The sequence below is a fragment of the Sciurus vulgaris genome, assembly GCF_902686455.1.
Source record: "Sciurus vulgaris genome assembly, chromosome: 1".
Lineage (NCBI taxonomy): Eukaryota > Metazoa > Chordata > Mammalia > Rodentia > Sciuridae > Sciurus > Sciurus vulgaris.
The window spans coordinates 122,678,818-122,706,590 of NC_136461.1; the positions used below are offsets into that span (position 1 = coordinate 122,678,818).

The following is a 27,773-nucleotide window of genomic DNA, read 5'->3' on the forward strand; positions in this document are numbered from 1 at the left end:
ATTGAGAATGGATTATATGCCTCATATTACAGTTCAGCAAATCATCCAGTGAGGGACCAATGGACCAGTGGAGGTAAAAACTAAGGGATGATGCCTAAGTTTGGTGGTGGTGGGGGTATTGAAATCCTAGCCCCCCCAAATATATGTATATAATGGCTCAACTTAATGCTTTTATAATCCATATGGGTCTGGCCTTTGGGCCCCTAAATCCCTTGGCAGAAGTACTGTTTTGATAGTATCTATCTATCTATCTATCTATCTATCTATCTATCTATCTATCTATCTATCTATCACCAGGAATTGAATCCAGGGGCGCTCAACCAATGAGCTACATCCCTCCCTTTTTATTTTGAGACAGGGTCTCACTGAGTTGCTAGGGCCTTGCTAAATTGCTGAGGCTGATTTTTGAATTTACAATCCTCCTGCCTCAGTATCCCAAGTCGCTGGGATTACAGGCATGCACCCATGCCTGGCTCCTTTTTAAATTTTGAGACAGAGGCTTCTTATATTGTCCAGACTGGCCTTGAACTTGTGATCCTTCTGCCTCTTCCTCAGCCTCCAAGTAACTGAGATTACAAGCTTTTGTCACTCTCTGGAAAGAAATGGCTTGTCACTTTCAGTTGTTGTTCAACTAGTTAAACCTGTAGGTAGGAGAGGAGTAACTCTAGCTGGTGTCCATTGGATAGGAAGATCTTACTTAAGACAGTGGAAACTATTACCTTAATAGTGTTTGTCCCAGTTCCCAGTCTTTGATCATGTCCCCTTTTTTCTAACCTTGTTCTGGGAAGTCTTGCAGCCTTCTTCCAGCTTAAACTAGGTCCCTGTACTTTGTCCTTTGAATGAGGTACAAGTATTCATGAAGGAATGATTTGGCATTGGAACTCGGGTAGGATTGGCAAGGGCATTAAATTTAACAGCACGGGAGATGCAAAAAAGGGTTAATGATCAGCATGTTGGAAGCTGCAAAATGAGTAAGAGGCTTCTTGACTTTTGTTTTGCAATACTGGGAATAGAACCCATGGCCTTGGACAAGCCAGGCAAGTGTTCTACTACTGAGCAACATCTCCAGCCTCTATTTCTTAAATTTTTTGGTGGCTTGTCACTGGTCCATTTGATTTAAGGAGGAGTCAAGTAGCAGGGCATTATGAATTTCTACTTACTATCTCACTTTATTTTTCTTGTGTCTTCTAATTTCCATATCTTCAGTTTCTAAACAATGTATAATTTTGCTTAGATAAGGATAATGTCTTCTACTTTGGATTTCTGTACCCTTTTTTGTTTTTCTCATGCTGCTGAATCCAGGGCCTCACACATGTTAGGTGAGCACTGTGCCACTGGGATATACCCCTCCATATCTTTTCTTGCCACCATCTTCAAACATACACATATACAGATTCTACTTCAGATTTTGAAGTAGAATGAAAAATGAAGGGGAAGAGTGGATTCTTTGAGGTTCTGCCCTTTTGCTATAATTAAACCAATTTTATTTTGGCCATTTCTGGAGTCTAACTCAGTCTTTTAGAAATGTGTTGTACCCTAAACCACTGTAAAATTTTTTTTCTTTACCCTCATTATGGGTTACAAGAGGCAACCATAGGGCCCAGGGATGCAGAGGGCTTGCCTAGCATATGAGAGGCCCTGGACTCAATCCCTAGCACCACAAGAAAGAAAAAAAGAAAGAAAATCCAGATTGAACAAACCAATATTTATTGTCCAAATTTGCGTTTATTCCTATCTCAGATTTCTCTGTTCCACATTTCTGATTAGGGATTTTTGGTTACTTAATCTCTAGGCAGGTGTTCTAAATGTGAACACTATGTCCGATTTGAAGTTTCAAGTTTGCATTTATGTATCTCAGCTATCTCTCAGTGTTCCAGCACACTTGCACTTCTAGTTGGGCTCTTAAGAGAGTTAACTGGGCTTTGGGGACCTGGAGTATGACCTGCAGAGGGGTGTGAGCTTTGGGGTTGATCTGGGGAATTGGGATTGGTAGCTGTAAAGTTTGGAATTATAGTCGGGCTTGGTGCTGCTTGTACGGTCTTTGTGATAGACTTCTTCCTGAGTTTCTTCTGACTATCTGGATCATGGGGCTGTCAAGGAGAATAGAACAGACATGTTTCTGGTAAGGCCCAGAATATTTCCAATCCACCTCAGAATTCTAATTCCCTTATTCCCTTACAGAAGGTTGGGTTTCTGATTGTGTGTGTGTGCGCGCGCTTGCACTAGGAATGAAACCCAGGGATGGTTTACCACTGAGCTACATCCCCAGTTCTTTTTATTTTTTGTTTTGAGACAGTCTTGCTAAATTGCCCAGACAGGCTTTCAACTGCAATCCTCCTGTCTCAGCTTCCCCAGTAGCTGCACCACCATGCTTGGCAAATTTCAAATAAAAATTTGGTTCTCCTAATCTCTCCTTGAGATTAGATTATTTTCTGTTATGGTGAGAGGCTGGTGGTAAATTCATAGTTCATCCCCTCAGGCTGCAGAAAGTGATTAGGGACTAGATAAGATAGAATGGTTAGAGGTTCCCCCTGCTGGGACAGTGGTGGCATAACAATAGACATTTTTTGAGGTTGAAAAGCAATGGAGATGATGGGGTTTCAGGTTAGATAGGAAGAATAGATACCTTGCCTAAGATTTCAGGACACAGCCCATTAGAGGCCTTGAGTAAATCAGGATTTTTCTGTATCCATTCAGTGAGGGAGGCAGCACCAGCAGTTGTTCGGGAAGTCAAGGTCACCCGAGCAGGAGGTATCTTCGAAGGCATTTGCCAGGTACCCATGAATGTACCCCAGGGACTTGCCTAAAAGGAAAAGGGATTCTTCAGGGCTTCTCGATGCATGTAAATTCCTATTGGTAGAACCTGTTTGTCTTCTCTCTATTCTTTTTTCCTTGGGGAGTACCTGGTAATGAAACAAGGCTGAAAGCATATTCTCTCCCCTTCCTTCCCCCCTCATTTACGGTACATTAATTTTTTTCAACATCTTCCCTCTGTCATCTTGAATTCTGCATCCTTAAGCTAAGTGGTGCAAGAGTTCCCCAAGCATAAGTATCATCACCTGAAGACATTTTGTTTATACAGATAAGCTGACTGGGAGTTTGGCATACTAAAAACATGAATTAGATTGAACTTTAATTTCCTAAAGAGTGCCTGCCGTCTCCCAGTTCTATACCTCAGTTCTTTAACCTTTTCTTGATAAGAATGGAGATGGGTATCACCTTGGAACGGGGCACTGAAGGCAATAGATGACCACGATCATTGGCGATAATCTGGGTGTAGCCTTCATGGGAAGAGATGTTCTGGGGTAGAGGTGGAAGAGAGAAATGCTTATTAGTACAAAGAGGGAGGATGTATCTGAGGAGCTAGAATTAGAGTCTAGGGAGAGGAGGACATGGAAGTTTAGAGAAGACTAAAAAGAGTCGAGTGATGGAATTATAGAGAGCATGATGTAAAGAACCATAACAAACATGGTATACCTCTTTTGTTGGTTTGGCAGGAGACCAGTTCTGCAGATACTTAGGTAAGAAAGCTTTTTCATACTGTAGAGACAAATGAGAATTCTTTTAAGGCTCAAAGTTTCCAAGTTTGGGCTGGCAATATAGGCTCAGTGGGAGAGGGCTTGCCTAACATGTAGGATGCCCTGTGTTCAATCCTCAGCATGACTTTAAAAAAAAGCCCCAAGCTCAGGAAATGATGACTAGGCCCAGTTCTTTGTTTTGTTGTTGTTGTTTTGTTTTGTTTTTCCTTTCTTTCTTTTCGGTACTAGGTATTGAACCCAGAAGGAGCTTTACCACTAAGCCACATCCCCAACCCTTTTTATTTTGAGACAGGGTCTTGCTATGTTGCTTATGGCCTCACTAAATTGCTAAGGCTGGTCTTGAACTTGTGATCCTCCTGCCTCAGCTTCCTGAGTTGCTGAGATTACAGGTATATACCATCATGTCCAGCATTAGTCATAGTTCTTTAGATTTTGAAACTAAGGGCCTGCCATATATAGCTATTGAGCACTTGAAATGTGACTAGTTCAAATCAAGGTGCTTTTATAAATATGAAGAACTTTGAAGACATAGTATAAAAGAGAGTAAAATATCTGATTATAACTTTTAAAATACTGATTAAATGTTCAAATAATATTTTGGATTTAAATTGATTAAATTATATTACTGAAATTAATTTTAATTTCCATGTAGCTACTAGAAAATTTGAAATTATATTTGTGACTCACACTCTTTTTATTGAGCAGTGCTGGTCTAGACCAAGGGTCGGTGAAGTATGGCTCATAGGCCAAATCTACAACACTACCTGTATTTGGATAGCCTGAAAGGTAAGAACGACTAGATAAATGTTTGCAATTGATTTGCCAAAAGGGAACACTGTGAATCCCAATTAAGTAAAATATTTTTTCATCCTGAAAGAATTCCACTCTTTTCGTTTGTGTTAGAAAAAAATGTTGTTATTATGTTTTGAATTTTGCTAATAATTTTATAGAGAAATCTTTTCTCTCATGTAAGTATCTACATAATATCCTTCACTTTGCTAGTTGGCTAGCAAAGCCTAAAATATTTACTCTCTGACCTCTTACAGAAAAAAAATTCTGCCCTCTGGTTTTCATCTTATAAATTTAACCCAGAGACACCATTTGCTTGTCTTTGGACCCTCCCATCAGTCCACTGTCAGCTGTCTACTCAAAAATCAGAATCCTATGGGAGAAACCAGTTCAAAGATAGAATTGGAAAGGCAAAGTGAAATGTTAGAGAATGGACAAAGAACTTACCTGATTGGCACTGTAGTTAGTGGCCATGATCCTGTGCTGTTTACACATGTTGCCTGGCAACCACAGAAGGCAGACCTTCTGGGACTACCTCCCAGTCAGCAGGGGTTGGATGCCTGTTACTTCTTTGGCTTACACTGCCCCCATCCTTTGTCTCCCAAACTTAGTTTCATTTTCATTTTAGAGATGTGAAGCACTGTAAACATGAAAAAATTAGCTGAATAGCAGGCGCACCACCCCCCTGTCCTTTCTCTCCCATCCCCCCAACATGACTGACCCCTGCTTACAAACTTCCTGGTGAGGGTGGGGGGTGGGGTAGGGAAGAATGAAGGAACTTTGGATTGTGCAGAGGGGAGGGGGGGGGCTGGAGTGGGAATGAGACAGACATTATTACCCTATATCCATGTTTGATTACACCACTGGTGTTACTCAGCGCCACGTACAGCCAGAGAAATGAGAAGTTATGCTTCATTTGTGTACAATGTGAAATTGCATTCTACTGTCATGTATAACCAATTAGAACAAATTTTTTAAAATCCTAAAAAAAAAAAAAAAGAATTTCCAGAATTTCCAGGTTGTCTTTGGTATCTTTAAACACTTTAACAAACCATGGAATCCCTAGAATTGTGTTTGTTGGGCAGTGTGGCATTCATTATACACACTACAGACTGTAGAGCTAGAAACTGGGGTTTGGATCTTTGTTCCACATGGGAACACAGAAGCTATATGGCATTAAGCAGGTGGTTTCCCTTCACTAAGTATCTGTTGACTCACTGTGGTGATAAAAGGCCTGGGTTTACTGGGTGAGATAAAGTAAATGATATGTCTCGGTAATGTCACAGCATAGTGCGTACTCAATACTGGTGAGATACTGTTTATAGGGCCCCCTGTTTTTATTTTTTCAGGTTGAATAACAATGGAACAATGTCTAAAAATAATGACTAATTCAGATTTGTTCCCAGAAGAAAAATTACATCTTGTCTGTGGTCCTTAAATGACTCTTGTCTCCTTTGTCACTCTAGAATCATAGAACTTAAGAGATGCTTAGCATTGGCTAGGATAAGGAGCCTTGTGCAGGGAGACTGAGCAGGGACAATGAGAGAAAGTCCATAGGACTAGGCAGTGAGCCCCTCCGAGGCTCATCTGGATTGGTTTCAAAATACTCATCTGCTGGGTTGTTAGGAGAATTAATGAGGAAGGGGAACTGTGCTTTGTCAGTTGTCTATATAGAAGCTGTTAAGACGAAAGAAAAACACTAAGAAATAAGTGGTCCCCAGACTGGGGGTATACCTTAGTGATAGAACTCTTGCCTAATGTACACAAGACTCTCTGGGTTTGCTCCCAGCATTGAAAAAAAAAAAAAAATTGTCCAAAGAAATAAGTAATTGAGGCAGGGGGAGCATGATAAGGGATAATTAATTGTCAGTTCCTTTATCTCTCCCCCAAAGCCCTCATCCCAACCAACACAAGTATAAGAACGCTCCTCACACTTCTAGAGGAGGTAAGAAAAGCTCTTGTTTCATAGGCTCTGACAGTTGACAGCTGGAAATGTGAAGTCTGGAAAGAGGACTTGAGTCCTTAGTCCCTGTGGTTCTCATTAGTCTCAAGAGGATGGAAGAGATGGGAGTTATTTAAGGACCAAAGACCTGCTCTAGACTATCCATTTTGAGTCTAAAAGTCACAATGCTAGTTAAGCAAGCATCGTTTCTCTTGAAATTTGTTTTCAGCTAGTATGTTTACACCTGCCTTTCTGATAGGGATATAATGATTTTTATCAGGAGCGTGTATCTAGTGGGAACTCTGCAGAGTCTAAAGCAGCACAGGACATGTTGAGATAGGATGTCCTCTGTGCTCTTATTTTTAAAAATTAACTAGTTTTTGTTCAATTGAAAAAGTAATGGGGGAAGAATTCCATGTTTATAAGAAAATGTTTGATGGGAAAAAAAACTTTCATCTGACTTCAATACCCAGTCTTGCTCCTTAGAGGCAGTTACTGTCAATATTTTCTTATGTCTTCTTTCAGAGATATTTTATGCATTCAAACAATTTTGAGAACAAATTGTTTGAAGTGATTTGTTTTTGAAAATCTTGAGGGCTATTTTTCATGACAGTATAGTATTCTGCTTGGGATATGCAACCTTTTATTCAGACCCATACATGTGACCAGTTAGGTTATCTATTGTTGCAGACATTACTGCAATGAAAATCTGTATGTACACCTCTATCTCTGAGGTCATATATACATATGTATCTTTATGAACACATAATCTGTAGGATTAATTTATAAAAGTGCATTACAAAGTCAAAGCTTTGTGCATTTAAAGTATTAATAGGTAATTAAAATTATCACTCAAAGACATTGCTTAAGTTTGTTCAACTGACCGTATATAAGTGACTACTTTTCCGGGTTTTTTTGTTGTTATTGTTTTGTTTTTTGATACTGGGGATTAAACCCAGAGGCACTTAACCACTGAGCCACATCCCCAGCCCTTTTTATTTTTATTTTGAGACAGGGTCCCACTAAAAGTTGCTTTGGGCCTTACTAAGTTGCTCAGGTTCTCTTTGAACTTGAGATCCTCCTGCCTCATTCTCCCAAGCCACTGATGCTGGCCTCAAACTTGTGATCGTCTTGTTTCAGTTTTCTGAGTTGCTGGAATTATAAAAATGCCCTTTCATGTCTTTTGCCATTTGTGATAGGACTGTCTATCATTGTTATAAATCTGTTTGAACTCTTTATGTATTAGGGAAACTAGCCCTTTCCCAGATATGTTGCAAACATTTATCCCAGTTTGTTACTTTTGTTTCCTTTGGGACTTAATTATTTATTTATTTTTGCTAAGGCTATTTGAGGGGGGCAGGTACTAGAGATTGAAGCTACAGATATTCTACCACTGAGCTACTTCCCCAATCCTTTTTATTTTGAGATAGGTTTGAGTAAAATTGCCAAGGCTGGCCTCAAATTTGCAGTTCTCCTGCCTCAGTCTTCCAAGTGGCTGGGATTATGGGCATGCACCAGCCATGCTTTCAATATGCAGTCAAATTATTACTCTTCTTTACACTTCTAGACCTTATGATTCTAATAGTTTTTTGTAAATTTCAATATTTAAAGAACAAGTGGCTCATGGTTTCAGTTTTTGTAATTTAGTTTTTGTTCCTACTAGACTTTGTTTTAGTGAACAGACAGGTCACGTATTAGATCCCTAACTGATTTTCTTGGCATCATTTATTGAATAAGCCATCTTTTCCCACTGATTTGAAATGTCACTTTTATCATATTGTTTAATATATTTGGATCTGTTTCTGGATCCCCTAACCCATTGTTCTGGGAAGAGGCATGACCATTTTAGGTTATTTATCTCTTTTAAATCTAAAATCCAAGGTACAATCCTGGCTTGGCCCTATATGAATTCTTCCAGCTAAAAGTTCACAGACACTAGAAAATTGTCATAAAAATCATAATAGGCAAATTTAAGCTTCTAATAAAATAGTATTGATTTTAGCCTTTCTTAACATGAACTGGTTGACCTCAGGTCACTAGGACCATATTCAACTCTTTCAAAGTGGTAAGGGCTTACGAAGACTCCACTCCCAAAATATCTTTCAAGATATTTTCATTATTCACTTAGTTTCTCTAATGTCTGAAATTAGACTATTAGGAAATCATTTATTTGAATTGAGATTATCTGCTATTGAAGTGCAAGTTTACTTTGGCTCTATAGGCAGTGTATAAACAGAACTTAAGTAAGGGTGACCAGCAGCATAAATCCTGGAGTCAAATTACCCGAGTTAAATTCTGGCTCTGCCTTAAGTGTGAGACCCTGGGAAGTTAATCATTTTTAGTCTTGGTGCCTTTATAAGTGAAATTAAGTTAATCTTAGTTTTGAGCATTAAATATATATAACATACCCAGTAGAGTGTCTGATACATATTGAGTAGTCCAATGATTTTAGCACTATTATTGGCTTAAGAGTGCCCAGGCCGGGCTCTGTGGCACATGACTGTATTTCCAGTGGCTCAGGAGACAGACAGAAGGATCTTGACTTCAAAGCCAGTCTCAGCAAAAGTAAGGTGCTAAGCAACTCAGTGAGACACTGTCTCTAAATAAAATCAAAACAGGGCTGAGGATGTGGCTCCGTGATTAAGTGCTCCTGGGTTCAATCCCTGGTACTCCACTCCCTCACCAAAAAAAGAGTGCCCAGTAAGAAATACCCTTTCAGGAGCTAGATGCAGTGGCACATGCCTATAACCCCAGCAACTTAGGAGGCTGATACACAAGGAATCCAGTTCAAGCAAGCTTCAATAATTCAGTGATACCCTGTCTTAAAATTGAAAAAAAAAAAAAAAAAAAAAATAGAAAAGATTAAACTTGGGAGGCTGAAGCAGGAGGATCACAAGTTCAAAGCCAGCCTAGCAATTTAGTGGGATCCTAAGCAACTTGGTGAGACCCTGTCTGAAAAGGAAAAGTAAAAAGGGCCGGGGATGTGGCTTAGCGGTTAAGTGCTCTGGATTCAATTCCCAGTACCATAAAGGGGGTGGGGGGGGGGAGAGAAATACCTGTTCAGGTCACTTCAAAAAGAAAATGGAGTTTATCACAAAGTTATAGGAATTTTTAACATATTCCAAAGGTAGGAAGTACTCAAAGAATACAGTCCTCTAGAAGGTAGAACATGATCAGAAGGAGATTTTCTTTTCGCCATTATCTCTTTTTTGTTGCAGTGATTATTAGTTCTCTGCAAGCCAGCCAGCAGGATTTGCTCCCAAGCTGAGAACCTCTGTCTTGAGATAAACTGAGCAGTACCAAGAGAGTCTGATTAATACAATGTGAAAGAATGGAAAGAACAAAAAGAGTGTGGTGGTGCACACCTGTAATCCCATTGATTTGAGAGGCTAACACAGAAGCATCACAAGTTTGAGGCAGCCTCAGCAATTTAGCAAGACTCTAGGCAACTTAGTGAGACCCTGTCTTAAAAATAAAAAGGACTGGGGACGCGGCTCAGTGGTAAAGCACCCCTGCATTAAATCCCTGGTACCAAAGAAGAAAAAAAATAAGAAAAGGAATTCTGGTCAATTAAAGTGGCAAGAGACCATAGAAGATAAACTTTTCCTGCTTTTGCTTTGAACTGGTGAGTCTTTTCTTCCCCTCTTTTTTTCCCCCTCTCTTTTTTGTCTTGTCTTATACATATTACACTGCAACTTACTGTTTTTATTTAATGTATCACTGGGTTGTCAGAGTACTCGGTTATAAGCAATATGAACCAACTCTGGCAAATTAAGCAGGAAACGTATTAAAGGCCACAGGGAGCTGGGTACAGTGGTGCAGGTTTGTAATCCCAGTGAGTTGGGAGGCTGAGGCAGGAGGATTGTGAGTTCAAAGCCAGCCTCAGCAACTTAGCGAGGCACTTAGCTACTTATCAAGACCCTATCTCTAAATAAAATATTAAAAAGGGCTAGAGATGTGGCTCAGTGGTTAAGTGCCCCTGGGTTCAATCCCCAGTATGTATAAATAAATACATAAATAAATAAATAAGTAAACAAATGGCACAGGGTAGTTTGTACAATTTTGGGATGTAAATTTAGACTTGGATTTTAAATTATTCCTGAATAATCCAAAACTGGTACTTGAACTTGGTTGCCACTGGATACAGCCACCGTAGCTCTCATGTCTAACTTGCCCTTACTGTTGGGCTTAGAAATAGAGTTTTTATCCTAAGCAGGCATTTGCTCAACCTTTTTATTCTTTCAGATTCTTCCCTCCCCGCCTCTCTTTTTCAGTTGTTCTGGGGATTGAACCTAGTGGTACTTTTCCACTGAGCTACACCCCCAGCCCTTGAGGCTTACTTGGAACTTGCAATCCTCCTGCCTCAGCCTCCTGAGCCACTGGGATTATAGGTGTGTGCCACCCTACCCAGCTCCTTTTTATTTTTTGAGATAGGATCTCACTAAGTTGCCCATGCCAGCCTGGAATTTTCGATCCTTCTGCCTCAGCATCCCAAATCACTGGGATTACAGATGTGATACCACTGTGCTTGGATGGTTATCATTACATCTTTTTTTGTTTTTGTTTTTTTGAGACAGTCTCACTAAGTTTCTTAGGCTGACTTTGAACTTGTGATCCTCCTGCCTCATGGATATCATTATATCTTAATAAACAGCTTCTTTTATTATAGCTATAAATGTGTAATACACTGATGATGTTCTATAACTTATCTAATCCATTTAGGTTTCTTCCAAAGTTGCTGTTACAACAGTGTGGCAATGTGTAACTTTGTTCATATGTCCTTTTGCATTTGGGTGAGTATAGCTATAGCGTAAGTTTTTTTGTTTTTTTTTTTTTTTTTGGTGCTGGGGATCGAACTCAGGGCCTTGTGCTTACAAGGCAAGCACTCTCCCGACTGAGCCATCTCCCCAGCCCCACTTTAGCATAAGTTTGTAAAAAGAAATTGTAAATCAAAAGGTATGTTTGTACTAATAGAGATTGCCAAAGTGCCTTCTGCAGAGGTTTTACCCGCTTCGGCCATGTATGCAAAGGTCTGTGGCAGTTCTTGAAGGCTTTCTAGATTGATTAGATCTCCAAGTTGTTTGCTTTCATCTCACACTATTTCCTATATTCTAAAAGCATTAAATATGGTAATTTGTCTAATGATACAAATTTTCAAAAGTTTTAGATAACTATCATTATTTAGTGCTTTCTAATATAGCCAAAAGTCAATAGCTTAAACTTATATTTTTCTTCCCCTGGAAAATTTTAAAACAAGAAAAACAATGAGTAATTAATTATTAGTAAAGACTTGGGCATCTATTTCACAGTTTGACTTCCTGAATCATTGTCTCTAATTATTCCATCAGCTTCCCAAGTTTTCTTCCAAGTAGCTCCAAGGAGCCCTGCCTGCTGCCTCACTGGGGCAGGTGGTGATAGAGGTTGGATTGGAGACCTGGCTTTTGCCTCTTTCCCTAAGCTAACAAGATCTCATTGAGTCAAGCTGCTGGTCCAATTTTGAACTATTCACACACTGGCTTTTGTAGATTTCCTTATAGGAACTGAAAACACAGTTCCGTATATGGTGAGCTCTGAAGAAATGCATGGTCATAAATATAAAAGCTATAGTTTCAGAATTTCTCTATAGATGTCAAATAGCTAAGTCATTTTTCTTTTCTGAGACTAAGGCTCCCTCTAATGGAGATTGCCGTTACATTTCCCTCTAGCCTCCATATGCCACAAAAGTATTCTTTGTAAGAACGATTCCTTTCTGAGGAATCTAGAGAACAAGCTTTAAACAACCAAAATGATGGATGAGACAGCAATGGCTCTCCCTACTGGTGAAAATTAAATTTTTGTTTACTTGCATAACTAAAAATAAATGATTGTTATGATGGAAACATTACATCTATAATGGCTATGTGCTTTAACAATATGCAGAGTGGCCATAAAAATATAGAAATAGATGCTATTATTTTATTATGTACTGAAATGTAATACCAATAAGCCATTAATATGCATTTACTTGTTTTGCCAGATTTCTTGACAATCCTGTAAATATAGTACAACTATCAATGAGTAGGGAGAGTATATGAGACGTAGAATAAATTTTTTGATTATCATATAAAGATATTAATTAAGTGTAAATAGATCTTTTCCTCAAGTTAGGTGCTAGGGAAAATAAGAGATTACTAAATAATTTCAGTATTGCTCATATAAGCAATAGTCAAAAAGAGAACTTGTGTTATTATATGAAAGTATTGTAGCACACACTGTAATCCCAGCCACTCAGGAGGCTGAGGCAGGATTGCAAATTCCAGGCCAGTCTGGACAACTTAATGAGAATCTGTCTCAAAAAATAAAAGTCTAAAGATGCACCTCAGTGGTTAAGTTCAATCGCCAGTACAAAACAAAAACAAACAAACAAAAAATTACTAGGTTCAATCCCCAGTACAAAGGGGCAGGGGGAGCTGGGGATATAGCTTAGTTGGTAGAGTGCTTGCCTCACATGCTAAGACCCTGGGTTCAATCCCCAGCACCACAGGAAAAAAAAAAAAAAAAAAAAAAAGGTATTAAAATAAAGGTAACCATTGGAATAAAAATATAAACTCTTCCTGAATACTGAAGATGTATTTAAAATAGGCAGATCTGAGGTCAAACATATTGATAATGCTAATAAATATAAATGGGTTTACCATTCTTGTTAATAAAAGAAAATGTTTTCATATTGACTAACAAAGCAAAATCCAACACTATGCTATATTTATATTTTTTTAAAAACAACACATCTAGGGTGGGATATATATCTCAGTGTAAGAGAGCTTGCCTCATGTGTATGAGTTCCTGGATTCAGTCCCCAGCACTATAAAACATCTAAGAGAAGAGATTCAGGAAGGCTAAAAGTAAATGACTAAAAGGTACTATAATTTTTTCTTTTTTAGTTTAAGGAGAGGTTGCCATTGTAATTTTGGAAGAGTAGAATTCTGATTTAAAAGCATCAAAAGAGGCCAGTACCATGGCACATGCCTATAATGCCAATGACCTCAGCAGGCTGACAGAAGAGGATTGTAAATTCAAGGCCAGCTTCAGCAATGTAGTGAGAACCTTAGAAATTTAGACCCTGTGTCAAAATAATAAATAAATAACAATAAATAAAAAGGATCAGGATGTAGCTCAGTAGTAAAATGCCCTGAGTTCAATTCCCAGTACCAAAAAAATGAATAAAAATTAAAAGCATCAAAAGAAGATATAAAAACTATTTTGCCACAATTGAAAAGAGCTGGGTATGGTAGTACTTGCCTGTAATCCTGGCTACTCTGGAGGCTGAGGCAGGAGGATGACAAGTTCAAAGCCAGCTTAAGGAATTTAGCAAGACCCTGTCTCAAAAATTTAAAAACAAAAAGGGCTGGAGATGTAGCATAGTGGTAAAATACCCCTTGGTTCAATCCCCAGTAAATAAGGAAAGAAGTTAAAAAATATCAAATTAAAACTACATGGAAGGCTGGGGTTGTGGCTCAGTGGTAGAGCACCTTCCCAACATGTGTGAGACACTGGGTTTGATTCTCAGTACCACATAAAAAAATAAAGATATTGTGTTCATCTACTGCTAAAAATATTTTTTAAAAAACCACATGGAGATACCGTATCTCACCCATGAAATTAGCATAAATCCAAAACTTTGATAACATACTCTGCTGGCCAGGCTGTAAGAAAACAGATATTAATATGTTGAGAGGTTGCCTGTGATGTACACATTTGTAATCCTGGCTACTCAGGAGGTTGAGGCAGGAGGAGCACAAGTTCAAGCTACCCTCAGCAATTTAGCAGGCCTTTATCCCAAAATAAAAAATAAAAGGGAGGGAAATGTGACTCATCAGTTAAGTGCCCCTGGGTTCAATTCCTAGCATCAAAAAAAAGCTGAATGTGGAAATGCAAAGTGCCACAATCTCCATGGTAGGGAAGGAATTTGGTAATAACTGGCTAGATCAATTAGAGATGCCTTTTGATTAAGCAATCTCGCTTCTGGTAATCTATCTTAAAGATACTCTGGCAAAAATGAGAAGAAGTATGCAGAAGGTTTTTAAACAAAGCATTATTTGTAATAGTTACAGACTGCAAACAACCCATATGTCTGTCAATAATAAAATCTGTTATCTTGTATTTCCACACAATGAGTATTTTGTAGCTGTAGGAAGCTATGAGGATCTGGGCATGGTGACACATGTCTGTAATCCCAGCCACTCAGGAGGTTGACTCAGGAGAATCCAAGTTCAAAGCTAGCCTTGGCAATTTAGTGAGATTCTGTCTAAAAATAAAATTAAAAGGACTGGGAATATAGGTCAGGGGCAATGTGCCTCTGGATTCAATCCCCAGTACTGCAAAAATAAACTAATTATGATAAGTTTTTTTTTCTTTTTTTTTTAAAAACAATAAATATGCTACTGTGGAGTGATCGATAAATACATTTTTTTTTTTTTTTTCAGTAGTGCTCCAGGGCCTTGTGCATGCTAGGCAAGCACTCTACCACTGAGCCACATTACCAGCTTGTTTTATTTTTTTATTTTGAAACAAGGCCTTGCTAAGTTGCTGTGACTGGCCTCAAACTTCTGATCCTCCTGCCTTAGCCTCCCAAATTGCTGGGATTACAAATGTGCACCCCTGCCCCCACCATAATAAATACTCTTAAATGATGAAGTAAAATATATGAATACATACATGTATGAACAGTATACATATAAATAGTATGCATTTATCTACAAAGGGAGATAAAATGGATTTAATATGAAAACATTAAAATTGATTACCTTTACAATGAGAAGAAACAAGGTAGAAGGAACAGGACTGAAATATAAACTTCTTGAATATACCTTGTTTTGCAGAGTTAATTGTGGAACCATGTAGATATTTTACTTAATCATAAAACAAAATTATGGTTTTAAAATTTATTTATTTCTTTTTGGTACTGGGGATTGAACCCAGGGATGTTTTACCACTAAACTAGAGCTATATCCCTAGTCCTAAGTTTGTTTTTAAGACAGGGTCTCAATAATTGCTCAGGAGGGATTTGTGATACTCCTGAGTCTCTGGAATTATAGTCATGCTCCATAGCACCAGACCCAAAAAATAAATTAAAAAAAAAGTATTTTCTGAAATTAAAACAAAAACAATAACAAGTGAATTGTCTTTATTTTAAGGACAAAAACTATTTCAAAGAAGAGATAGTTGAACCAGGTATAATTGCACACTCCTGTAATTCTAGCCATTTGGGAGGCTGAGGCAGAGGGATAGCAAGTTGGAGACCAGCCTCAGCAAGACCTAATTTAGCAAGACCCTAAGCAACCTAGCGAGACCCGTCTCAAAAAATAAAAACCAAAAAGGTCTGGGAATGTAGCTCAGTGGTTAAGCCCTTTGGGTTCAATCCCTAGCACCAAAAAAAAAAAAAAAAAAAAAAAAAAAGTTGACTATAAAAGCTATACAAATTAGTTATTGCCTCTACTTCCTCTCAACATGTCAAATATCTTTTTGGTACTGGGGATTGGGTCCGGCCCTTTTTATTCTTTAATTTGAGACAGTCTCACTCAAGTGCTGAGGCTACCCTTGCATTTATGATCTTCCTGCCTCAGTCTTCCAAGTGGCAGAGATTACATAGCCAGTTTTTAATTTTTTAAGAGTAAGTCTCCCTCTAACAGGGACCATTTTACAACTAGAACCCCCATACCTGCACAACAAAGAAATCCTTTTATCTATTGTCTCCTACCACCATATTCCTTAAGTCACTAGGTATTAGTGTCATGAGAAGGAGGATGTGGTGGAAAATACTGAGCAATGGAATAGCAAGGAGTCAAGGACAGAGTTTTCACTTTCACAAGGGAGTGGGGAAATGAGAGACATGAGAAGCTCTGAGAGCCAAGATTTGGGTTATTCGACTCACACTGGGAACAGAATCTCAGATTCTTACTGATAAGAGTAATTCTTACCACCTCTTCCCTTAAAGAGGCGATGAGCATGCTGGTATCATGAACACTCTGGGAAACAGCTCCCCCACAAAGCATTGCCTTATGGAGAAACCCCAATGAGGAACCATTATGAGTAGGGGACGGAGACATGTCTTGAGCCAGATATGGTGTAATGGGGACAAATTCCAGGCTCACCTCCCATCCCTCAGGACTGTCCTGCAGGCTTACTGAACATTGAGGTCAGTTGCATGAAAGCTGGGTCTTCTCAAAGGCTGAGGGGATAGGGTGGGAGAGGAACTGGCACAGCCTCTTCAGTTCCTGGTATGTAGGGGCAGAAATTAACCTACATTGAAAGTGGCCTCTTGGGGTGTGGTGGGAGAGTGCTGCTGTCCTGGGCTACCCTGGATCTCATGTGGCCTCACATAATGGAAATTACTCAGTGGAGAACTAATATCTACTCTATTTGCTAATTGTATTTTCTTCCCATTCTCTATTACCCTGTGGTCTTACCCTCTACAGAGAATATTTGTTGGTTGCCACCTCAGTAAATATCTTAAACATCCCTACAGTTCTTTCCATGTACTAGATATTGAACCCAGGGGTGCTTAACCACTGAGTCACATCCTTAGCTCTTTTTTATATTTTATTTAGAGACAGGGTCTCACTGAGTTGCTTAGGGCCTCACTAAAATGCTGAGACTGGCTTTGAACTTAGGATTCTCCTGCCGCAGCCTCCCAAACTACAGTTTTTAATAGGTATATAACAATAAATGAATACTAAAACATTCTGGGAGCCAGGCACAGTGGCACACACCTGTAATCCCAGAGTCTTGGGAAGCTGAGGCAGGTGAATACCAAGTTCAAAGCCAACTTCAGCAATTTAGCGAGACCCTGTCTCAAAATAAAAAATAAAAAGGACTGCAAATCTCCATCACATTGGCTTAGGACCAGACTTCCTTAACAAGACCCCCATGGCACAAGAAATAAATGCAAGAATCAATAAATGGGATAGATTCAAACAAAAGCTTTTTTTCAGTACAGGAAACAATCAATAATGTGAGAAGAGAGCCTACAGAGTGGGAGAAAATCTTTTCCACACACACTTCAGGCAAAGCACTCATCTCCAAAGTTTATAAAGAACTTAAAAAACTACACCCAAAATACAAAGAACCCAATCAATAAATGGGCTAAGGAACTGGGCGGACACTTCACAGAAGAAGTGATCAGCAAATATATGAAAAAGTGCTCCTCATCCCTAGTAATTAGAGAAATGCAAATTAAAACCACCCTAAGATTTCATCTAACTCCAATTAGAATGGCTATTATCAAAAACACAAGCAATAATAAGTGTTGATGTGGATGTGGGGGAAAAGGCACACTCATACATTGCTGGTGGAGTTGCAAATTGGTGCAGCCACTCTGGAAAGCAGTATGGAGATTTCCTCAGAAAACTTGGAATGGACCCATCATTTGACCCAGCTATCCCACTTCTCGGTTTATACCCAAAGGACTTAATATCAGCATACACAGTCATGCAGCCCCATCAATGTTCATAGCAGCTCAATTCACAATAGCTAGATTGTGGAACCAACCTAGCTGCCCTTCAATTGATGAATGGATATAGAAACTGTGGTAGCTATACACAATGGAATATTACTCAGCCATAAAGGAGAATAAAATTATGGCATTTGCTGGTAAATGGATGAAGTTGGAAAATATGCTAAGTGAAATAGGCCAAGCCCCAAAAACCAAAAGCCAAATGTTTTCTCTGATAAGTGGATGATGATATATGACGAGGGGAGGTGGCGGGGGGAAGAGAAGAATGAAGGAACTTTGGATGGTGTAGAGGAAAAAAGGGTGGGAGGGAGTGGGGGGCAGAAAGATAATAGAATAAAACAGACAGTATTACCCAATGTATGTGTATGATTACATGAATGATGTGAATCTACATTGTGTACAACCATAGAAATGAAAAGTTGTATCCCATTTGTATACAATGAATCAAAATGCAGTCTAAAAAAGATTTTAATAAAAATTTTTTTACAGGGGCTGGGAATGTGACTCAGGGGTTAAGCACCCCTGGGTTCAGTCTTTGGTACCAAAAAGAAAAAAAAAAAAGAGATTCTAGTTTCCTTAGTTGTGTGTGCGTATGGATGTTAGTGGGGATTGAACCCAGTGATGCTTTAACACTGAGCTACATCCTCAGTCCTCAGTCCTTTTTAATTTTTTTTTTTTTTTTTTTTTTTTTAATTTTGAGACATGTCTCACTAAGTTGTGGAGGCTGGCGTGGAACTTTCAATCCTCCTGCCTCAGCATACAGAGCAACTGGAATTACAGGAGTGTGCCATTTGTCCCAGCTCCTAAGTTCAGTGGGGTACCAGTTATTGACCTCAGGGGCACTTGACCACTGAGCCCCATCTCCAGCCCTATTTTGTATCTTTATTTAGAGACAGGGTCTCACTGAGTTGCTTAGCACCTTGCTTTTGCTGAGGCTGGTTTTGAACTCGTGATCTTCCTGCCTTAGCCTCCTGAGCCTCTGGGATTACAGGCATACACCACTGTGTACGGCATTCCTTTTTATTTTTGAGTCAGGGTATTGCTAAGCTGCTGAGTGTCTAACTAAGTTGCTGAGGTTGGTCTCCTGAGTCATTATATGGGGTACTTATAGTAGTCAGAATCATAGCGGCAGAGGGTAGAAGGAGGGGAGATAGGTACAGAGTTTTAGTTTTGCAAGATAAAGTTCTGGATATGGATAGTGGGGTGATGATAGGTGCAAAACACTGAATGCACTTCAAGCCCTGAATGGTTAAAAAGTGGTTAAGATAGTTCATTTTATTTACTATGAGGGGAAAATTGGAGATAAAAATGTGAACCTGAGGATTGCCAAGGAGTAATGAAACAAAGTACCTGTGATTAATGCTGGAATGAGATGCTATCTGTCTATTTTATTTAGAGGTACTGGGGATTCAATACAGGGGCACACTGCCGCTGAGCTACATCCTCAGCCCTTTTTTATTTTTTATTTTGAGACAGGGTCTGGCTAATTTGCCCAAAATGAACTTGAATTTGAAATTCTCCAGCCTCAGACTCCAGAGTGGCTAGAATTACAGGCATGCAGCACTGTGCCCATGTTTCATTTTATCAAGTGCCAGGAGAAACACCTCTCTCCAAGCTTCTATATACCTCCTTCTCATATTTATAAATCGCTCATACTGGGGGTGTAGCTCAGTGGTAGAGCACTTCCTGGCAGGTGGGAAGCCCTGCATGCAATCTGTGCCAATCATCATTCACACCTGTCTCTAATAATCCATTTTTTTTTCTTTTGTCAGAAATCATTCAGTGTTAATAAAATCCAAAAAAGTCTGGATCCATTATTCCTCTCATCATCATTGAGCAAAATATGGTCAAAGAGTTGTAACTTATTTTTTTAGTAACCTGATGGAAGATAGGAATATTAATACATTTTACAAATGAGAAAACTGAAGCATAGGACAGAACGTTAAAAAATTTCTCTAAGAGCACTCAGTAAGTTTCAGAACCAGTTTTCAAACACAAGTATTGTGCCAAACTCCCAAAGTGGCCTGTTCCTGAGAGCCCAGACCCTGAAATCTGTAACCTCATTTAATTTGGATGGATAAGCAAAGTGAAACAGGCTTCTTTCCTATGGAAATTCTCAGATGTTTGATTTCCTATTGTTGATATAATTGCTGAACAGCATTTCCTCAATTTATTCAGTCATTGGATTTTTCATGCACTCTCTCAAGGAATTTTCTCAGTCCAAATTTTGAAAGATTCTACATATGATATGTAGTGTTTCTTTTATCTGGCTTTAAAAACTACTTTAAGAGCTTGGCTCGGTGGGGTAGTACACACGTGTTAATCCCAGCTATTAGGGAGGCTGAGATAGGAGAATTGCAAGTTCAAGGTCAGCATGGGCAATTTATCAAGACCCTGTCTCAAAATAAAAGAAAAAGGGCTGTGGATGTAGCTTAGTGGTAGAGTGCTTACCTACCATGTGCAAGGTCTTAGGATTAATTCCCTGTACCACTATTTTAGTCAGCTTTTTTGCTACTGTGACTAAAAGACCCAATCAAAACAAATTTAGAGAAGGAAAAGTGTATTTGAGGGCTCACAGTTCCAGAGGTCTTAGTCCATAGAAGGCTGGCTCCATTCTGTGGAGCTTGAGGTGAGGCAAAACATCATGGTAGAGGAGTGTGGCAGAGGGACGTGGCTTACATGATGTAACTCATAGCCATGCCCCCAATTCCCACCTCCTCCAGCCACACTCTACCACTTCAGTTACCACTCAGTTAATCCCTATCAGGGGATTCACTGATTGGGTTAAGGCCCTCACAACCCAATCATTTCTCCTCTGAACATTCTTGCATTGTCTCACACATGAGCTATTGGGGGATACCTCACATGCAAACCATAACAACCACTAAAGACAACTTTTTTTAAAAAACTATTTTTTCTCATCTAGAAAATCTTAAAAATTGAAGCTGGCACAGTGGCACATGCCTGTAATACCAGAAGCTCTTGAGGCTGTGGCAGGAGGATCACAGGTTTGAAGCCAGCCTCAGCAGCTTAGTGAGGGTATAAGCAATTAGTGAGATCCTGTCTCTAAATAAAAAAATAAATTAATTTAAAAAAAGGCTTGGGGATGTGACTGTGGTTAAGCACTCTTGGGTTCAATCCTCAGTACCCCCCCTCCAAAAGAAAAATCTTAAAAATTGAGATACTGAGAAACCTAACAATTTGTTGAAGGATATAACCAGTTAATATTGGAAGCCAGAATTAGAATCTAGGTCTTTTGGACACAGTTTTAGGATTTTTTATTTTTATTTTGGCAGTACTGGGAATTGAATCCAGGGGCCTTCTACAATTGAGCTATATCCAGTTCTTTTTGTTTTTATTTTGAGATGGGGTCTGGTTAAGATTCCCAGGCTGGCCTTCAATTTGCAATCCTCCTGCCTCAATCCCCCTAGTAGATGGCATTACATGTTTAAGGTTTAAATACATTCTCATTCTAGTAAACAAACAATACAGAGATGTACAAAGAAACATATATTTACATACATATATACACACACACCACCTTAATCTTATTGTCCATAGACAAAAGACTATTCCAGTAAGAGTAGATTTAACTGCAAATGACATGAAAACCAAAATTAAGAGTGACTTAAAAACAAACCGAAGGGCCGGGTGCGGTGGTGCATGCCTGTAATCCCAGTGGTTTGGGAGACTGAGGCAGGAGGATCGTGAGTTCAAAGCCAGCTTCAGCAAGAGCGAGGCACTAAGCAACTCAATGAGACCCTGTCTCTAAATAAAATACAAAATAGGGCTGGGGATGTGGCTCAGCCCTTAAGTTCAATCCCCATTACCCACTCTCCAAAAAAGTTGTTTTGCTCCCATGTAAAAGTCCAAGGGTGTAAAGTCCAGGGTTATTTAGATGTCTTAGCTGCTTGAAATCCTGTTAGGATCTTAGGCTCCTACCAGCTCACTCCTCCATCCCTGATCCTCATAATCCAAGATACCAGCAGTGTTTGGGTACACAGCAGGTTTTTAAAACAAATGATCCCAGAAGCTATCACACAAAGATATCACTTACATTTCATTGGCCTGAATGTAACCACACAGCCATATCTAGCTACAAAGCAGACTCAGGAAGTTTTTATCCTGAACAGGCATTTGATTCCCTATTTTTTTTTTTTTTTTTTTTTTGGTGGGGGGGGGGTGATGCTCCGGATTGAGCCCAGGGCCTTGTGCTCAAGAGGCAGAGGCAAGCACTCTACTGACTGAGCTACATCCCCAGCCCTCTTCCTTCCTTCCTTCCTTCCTCCCTCCCTCCCTCCCTCCCTCCCTTCCTTCCTCCCCTGCCTCCCCCCCCCCCCTTCTTCTTCTCTCTCTCTCTAGCGTTGAACTTGTGATTCTCTTGTCTTAGCCTCCTGAATTGCTGGGATCACAGGTGTGCACTATGGTGTCCAGCAACCCTTTTCTCTTATACTACCCACATTATTCTGCAACTTGCTGTTTTCATTTAATGTATCACTGAGTTGTCAGAGTACTTAGTTCTATGCTATGTGAACCAACTCTGGCTAACTAAGCAGAAAACTTAAAGAATACAGAATAGTTCATACAAGTTTTGGATAGAGGATCAGACTTGGATTTTAAATTATTTCTAACAATCCAGAACTGGTACCTGAATGGCTGTTGCCACTGGGTACAGCCACTGTGGCTTTCATGTCTGACTTGCTGGTAGTCATGTTTGGCTTTATGGGCATATGACCTGTGCATTCACTCAGAACCTTTCTCTTGAAAGGGCAGTGCTCTTGGTTTAATACCCTGCTATTACCATCTTGAAATTCTCAATAATTCTGGAACAAGGGGCCCCACATTTTCATTTTGCAACATGCCCTGCAAATTATGTTGCCAGTTGTGGGTTCTGGTCATCTGATGTTGCTTTTAGAGTCACTGTCATTACCACCTCTAGAAACTAGATGAAACTGTCCCTATTGCCATAACTCTCACCAGAATATATTCAATAATTTCATTACTGCTCCTCTTCACCTGTTTCCAATTCAAGATGTAGAACTGGTGCATCTAATCGGCAGAGTTCCCAACTACAAGGGAAGCAAGCATCTGACTTTTTTTTTTTTTCTTTTTCTTCTCAGTACTGAGGATTGAACCACCTGGGGCATTCTATCACTGAACCCAGCCCTTTTTTAAAAAAAAAATGTTTTAAATTTTGAGACAAGGTCTCACTAAATGGCCCAGTCTGGCCTCCTTGTCATCCTCCTGCCTCAGTCTCCCGAGTTGCTGGAATTACAGGATTGCATTGCCATTCTCAGCAGTGTCTGGAATTTTATGGTGAGAAAAACAATTCTCTAAGAAGGTGGAGGAATAGAGCATTTTAATGCTTGGAGAAAGATAAGTAACCCTTTAAGTGATTCTGTCTACAGTAGTGAAAAAGTTCTTGCTGCTTTTGATGAATTGTCAAACATGTAGGGAGAACTGAAAAAGGAACCCGAAAGTACCTGTGGGGTTTACCTTGGAGTTAAAAGAATTTGAAACCTTTAGAGTGGATTTGTTGTTTCTGGATTTATTTTAATGAGGTTCAACAATAGCTTTGTCTTTTTCCCTCAGTGTTAATGAAAGGATAAGAACTGAATTTCACTTATAATGGGTGTAACTGTCATAAATAAAAGATTTCCGAGACTTGTGTTTGTGAGTTGGGAGTTTGTTTGCAGGAGCATTGCATTTCCAAAGATGTGTTTGTTATCTGTACCTTCCACAAAATGAATTGATGACTTTAACAGTTATTATGCTCTAATTTTTGAAAGTATTTTTTATGTAAATAATGCCAGTTTAGAAACTGAAAACCTTAAGACAAAATGATGAGTTACTCAAATATTGACTTTCTGTAAAAACATTAGGTTATTTGTAATAAAATACCAATAAAATTGGCTGCTTGAGCAGTTTTAATACTAAAAAAAAAAAAAAAAAAAAAAGAAGGTGGAGGAATATCCTCTAAACACAGGAAATAGGTTCAGAGATTCAGTAGCCAAAAAAAAAAAAAAACCAAACAGAAATGCACCCCCCCATAGAACCACATGACTATATAGTTATCTCAGTCTTTTTAAAATACATGCCTAGAATGCCACAGTAGAGATACAGCATAATTAATGGACATTCATATTTCTATTTTTTCCCACCACAATATTGCAATAAAAAAAAAATCTTTGTACATTTGGTCTTATATACTGATGGTTTTATTTCAGCAGGCTAGATTTTTTTCTTTTTTTTTCTCCTCATCTGAGGCCCCGGGGATTTGAACCGCAGCCCTTGCGCATGCTAGGTAAGTGCCATCCAAAACGAGCCATTTCTTCGGATCCTAGATTTTTTTTTTTTTTTTTTTTTGGTACTGGGGATTGAACCCAGGGATGCTTTACCACTGAGCTAAGTCCGCAGCCCTTTTTATTTTGACACAGGGTCTTGCTAAATTGCTGAGGCTGGTTTGAATTGCAACTCTCCTGCCTCAGCCTCCCCCATCGCTGGGATTACAGGCATTCTCCACAATGCCCAGCCAAAATTTATTTTCCTAATTTCCCATCCTCATCCAATTTGTTCTTCAATTTAATTTATTAAGAGTAAGACTCTTGCTGGAGGTGGTGATGCAAGCCTGTAATCCCAGTGACATGGAGGCTGAGGCAGGAGGATCGCAAGTCTAAGGTCAGCTTTGGCAACTTGTCTCAAAATGAAAAATACAAAGGGCTGGGGACATCATGGCTCAGTGGTAAATCCCCTCTGGGTTCAGTGCCAATACCAAAAACAAAAAAGAAAAAACCAAAAAACTAAGACTATCTAGTTCAGACCCTTTTTATTTATTTATTTTTTAAACCTGGAATTGAACCCAGGAGCACTTAACCACTAAGCCACATTCCCAGTCCTTTTTATTTTTTATTTTGAGACAGGATGTTGCTAAATTGTTGAGGCTGGCTTTGAACTTGTCATCTTCCTACCTCAGCCTCCCCAGCCTCTGGGATTATCGGCGTGTGCCAGGCCAGACCAGTATTTTGGCATGCAGAAGTTTATTATTATAAGATATATGGGTGGGGCAGGGAGTGATATTTCATAACTGACCTAATGTCAGCATACTGATCTAACCTTGTTCTTAAGTATCTGTCCTACAAGATAGGAAGAAATGGGGGAAATTTTATTTTATTTTTGGTGCTGAGGATTGATCCCAAATCCTGGAACGTACTAGGCAGAAAAATGTGGGAAATTTTAACTGCCCAATTAAAAATATATTAGTTTCTTCTTTTTTATTTTACTCCTTCATTGAGACACATCCCCAGCCCTTTTTATTTTGAGACAAGGTCTTGCTAATTTGCTCAGGTTGGCCTTAAACTTGTGATCCTCCAGCCTCAGCCTCCTAATTAGCTGGAATTAGAGATTTATGCCACCCTGCCTAGTAGTTTCTTCTTAATAGTAGTGGTGACTGTGTCTCTAAAGATATTTCTCTCATCCCCAAAACTCCCTTGCAATGTGATGTGGATAATTATCCTTCAAGAGACTGCCTGTTTTTCCTCTTTTTGAATCTAGGTTGGTCCTGTGAACTGTTTTGACCAATAGAATGAGATAGGGCTGAAAACTTTGAGGCTGAAGGTTTTTTTTTTTCATTCTAGGAATTGAACCCAGAGACACTTTACCACTGAGCTCTACCTCCTCAGTCCTTTTTTAAATTGTTTGTTTATTTTTTATTTTGAGATAGGGTCCTGCTAAGTTGTTGAGGCTATCCTTGAACTTGTGATACTCCTGCCTCAGCACTGTCTCCTTTGTTGTTCTCTGACTGGAGACAGTCCACTGTCTCCCTTGAGAGTGCTTTTTGCTTAAGCCTCACTTTTCTTTTTCTTTATTTTCACCTCACTTTCATCTCTAATAAAGTTCTCTTGACTTTTGGTGTTTGACTTTAAATTTTCTTTCCTCAAAACACAAGATTTGAGGTTTGGGGTTTCAGCTCCCTGCTTTCCTGTGACTCAGGTAAATCCACCCTATGGCTGATGGTATTTTTCAAGAGAGTTGTTACAAGGTATTACATACCACATGCATTTCCTAAATGTAAGGTTTAAGCCAGGTGCCCCAGTGCAGGACTGTAGTCCCAGTTACTTGGGAGGCTGAGGCAGGAAGATCACTAGAGTCCCGGAGTTTGAGGTCAGTCTGGACAACAAAGCCCCCCTGTTCTCTTTGTCCCTCCTATCCCCAGCTGATGCTCCTTCCAGCACTGACCCCAACTTCAGGGTTTTACTGGAACATTCAGAAGTACCTGCAAAGGTACAGAAGTGAGTAGCTGTGTTTAAGACAGGAGAAGCGTTGATGGCAACCTCATCCTGCAGTTTTCTCACTGCCTCACCTGTTGTGGGTGAGGGCAGAAGTCAGACACATTCCTTCTAAGGTAGGGTGAGGGATCGCCATTCCTTATTAGACGTTGCCCTCTCTAAGATGAAGTACTGTTTTTAGGACTGGTTTTAAGTAATGCCCTAATATAAAAGATATGTGGACAATCAATATAAATGAACGATCAGGGTTTGACTGGGGGTCTATCTCATTGGTAAATTGCTTGCCTGGCATGTAGAAAGCTCTGGGATTAATCTCTGGCATAACAACAAAAATAAGCCAGAGATTGAATCTTGCTCAATCAATTAACAGAATGGTATATCAAGGAGATCTCTCCAACTTATTTCTTCATCTGTAACATTTCGTTATTTCATAAGATCAAAAGGATTAAATGATACTATAAATTAGTCTGATACAAATATAAAACAAACGTTAGTTATTGTGAAGAGCTTATTAGCAAATTGAAGACTCCAAAAGCCATGAAAAAGAACTGCTGAACTATGAAACTCCATTTCCCTGGTTGATATGTTAACAGAACTCTTTAAAATACCACCTACGGGGCTGGGGCTGGGGCTGGGGCTGGGGCTGGGGCTGGGCTCAGTGGTAGAGCGCTTGCCTAACACACGTGAGGCACTGGGTTCGATCCTCAGCACCACATTAAAAAAATAAAGTGAAATAAATAACACCTACATCGGTTAAGATGGTGACCGAGCAGCTGGAGTGAACCAAATTCTGCTGGAACACGCCCATGTGGAAGAACAGGGTGCGCAAGTCGATGGCTCCACACTGTTCTTTCCGGGAAAGACCTGGACCCGACGGACTCCCGGGACAGTGTGTTTGGGCCTGCTCTTTCTTTCCGCGCCGCCACATCCAGCTTTCTGCTCCTTTTCCCTTCCACTGGCATGGACCCCGGACTGTCATCCCGCCCGCACTGTCGGGAAATGAGGTCAGCCCTGCCCAGCCTTCCCGCGCTGACTCAGGACTTCCCCGAAAAGCTCCAGACCTCTGAGAGGCGGGGCCGAGGCAGGGGCGGGGCTCCCTTGGGCTTGCGAGAAACTGCACCTATTTTTCTCCAGGCAGCAGGTGTCCGCCTAGGGTTTGGGGTCTTCCAGACCTAAGGTTAAGCGGGTAAAGTTGGCGGATGTGCAGGGTCGGCGCCCAGGTCTGGGGGCCACTGGGCACCTAGGTATGACTCGCGCTCTGCGCCCATAGGCCGCTCGCTGGCCTGGTCCAGCTCTTGGCTCCTAGAAACGGAAAAAAAAAAGTGAGAGGATTAGTAGCGACCTGGATACCAACTGGAGTAGGAAGGCGAAATCACTACCACGAGAAAAATTGATTTGGGGGAAATGCTCCTGGGTTTTTTTTTTTTTGTGTGTGTGTGTATGTGTTAGCATGTCCATGTTTTCTTCATCTTTGTTATGAAAAATTTGAAAACGCACCCATAATCTAGCTTTCACAAACTAGAGCTTTTTATCGCTTCCTCTTTTTGCGGTACTGGGGATTGAACCCAGGGACACTTTACCACTGAGATGCATCCCCAGCCCTTTACTATTACTGTTGTAATAGTAATATTAATGTTATTATGCTGGGGATTAACTCAGGGGCACTTTACCACTGAGTGCATTCCTGGTCCTCCTTTTTATTTTGAGACAGGATCTCACTAAATTGA

General features: G+C 39.8%; 1 protein-coding gene across 4 annotated transcripts; it reads right to left on the reverse strand.

Moving 5' to 3' along the window:
* Positions 1–1,686: 1,686 nt before the first annotated feature.
* Positions 1,687–27,082, reverse strand: CFAP126 (cilia and flagella associated protein 126). Of its 4 annotated transcripts, XM_079108679.1 has the most exons (7): positions 26,795–27,077; positions 25,811–26,033; positions 4,776–4,968; positions 3,478–3,540; positions 3,220–3,300; positions 2,627–2,803; positions 1,687–2,090 (listed from the first exon to the last, which is right to left on the reverse strand). In XM_079108679.1, exons 3-7 carry the CDS (start codon positions 4,821–4,823, stop codon positions 1,866–1,868), a joined length of 594 nt encoding a protein of 197 aa, XP_078964805.1. In that variant the 5' UTR covers positions 4,824–4,968; positions 25,811–26,033; positions 26,795–27,077; the 3' UTR covers positions 1,687–1,865. The 4 variants fall into 4 exon arrangements, with proteins under 4 accessions (XP_078964805.1, XP_078964804.1, XP_078964806.1 ...); XM_079108678.1 differs by lacking the exon at positions 25,811–26,033; XM_079108680.1 differs by lacking the exons at positions 25,811–26,033; positions 26,795–27,077 and adding an exon at positions 16,401–17,232.
* Positions 27,083–27,773: the final 691 nt, after the last annotated feature.

Coding starts and splice junctions, on each gene's coding strand:
- CFAP126 (XM_079108678.1), bottom strand. CDS start 4,823: ATGTGTAAACAGCACAGGATCATGGCCACTAACTACAGTGCCAATCAG. Junction 3,301..3,477: donor CTGCCAAACCAACAAAAGAG/GTATACCATGTT, acceptor CCTCTACCCCAG/AACATCTCTTCCCATGAAGG. Junction 2,091..2,626: donor GTCCTGAAATCTTAGGCAAG/GTATCTATTCTT, acceptor TCTCCTTGACAG/CCCCATGATCCAGATAGTCA.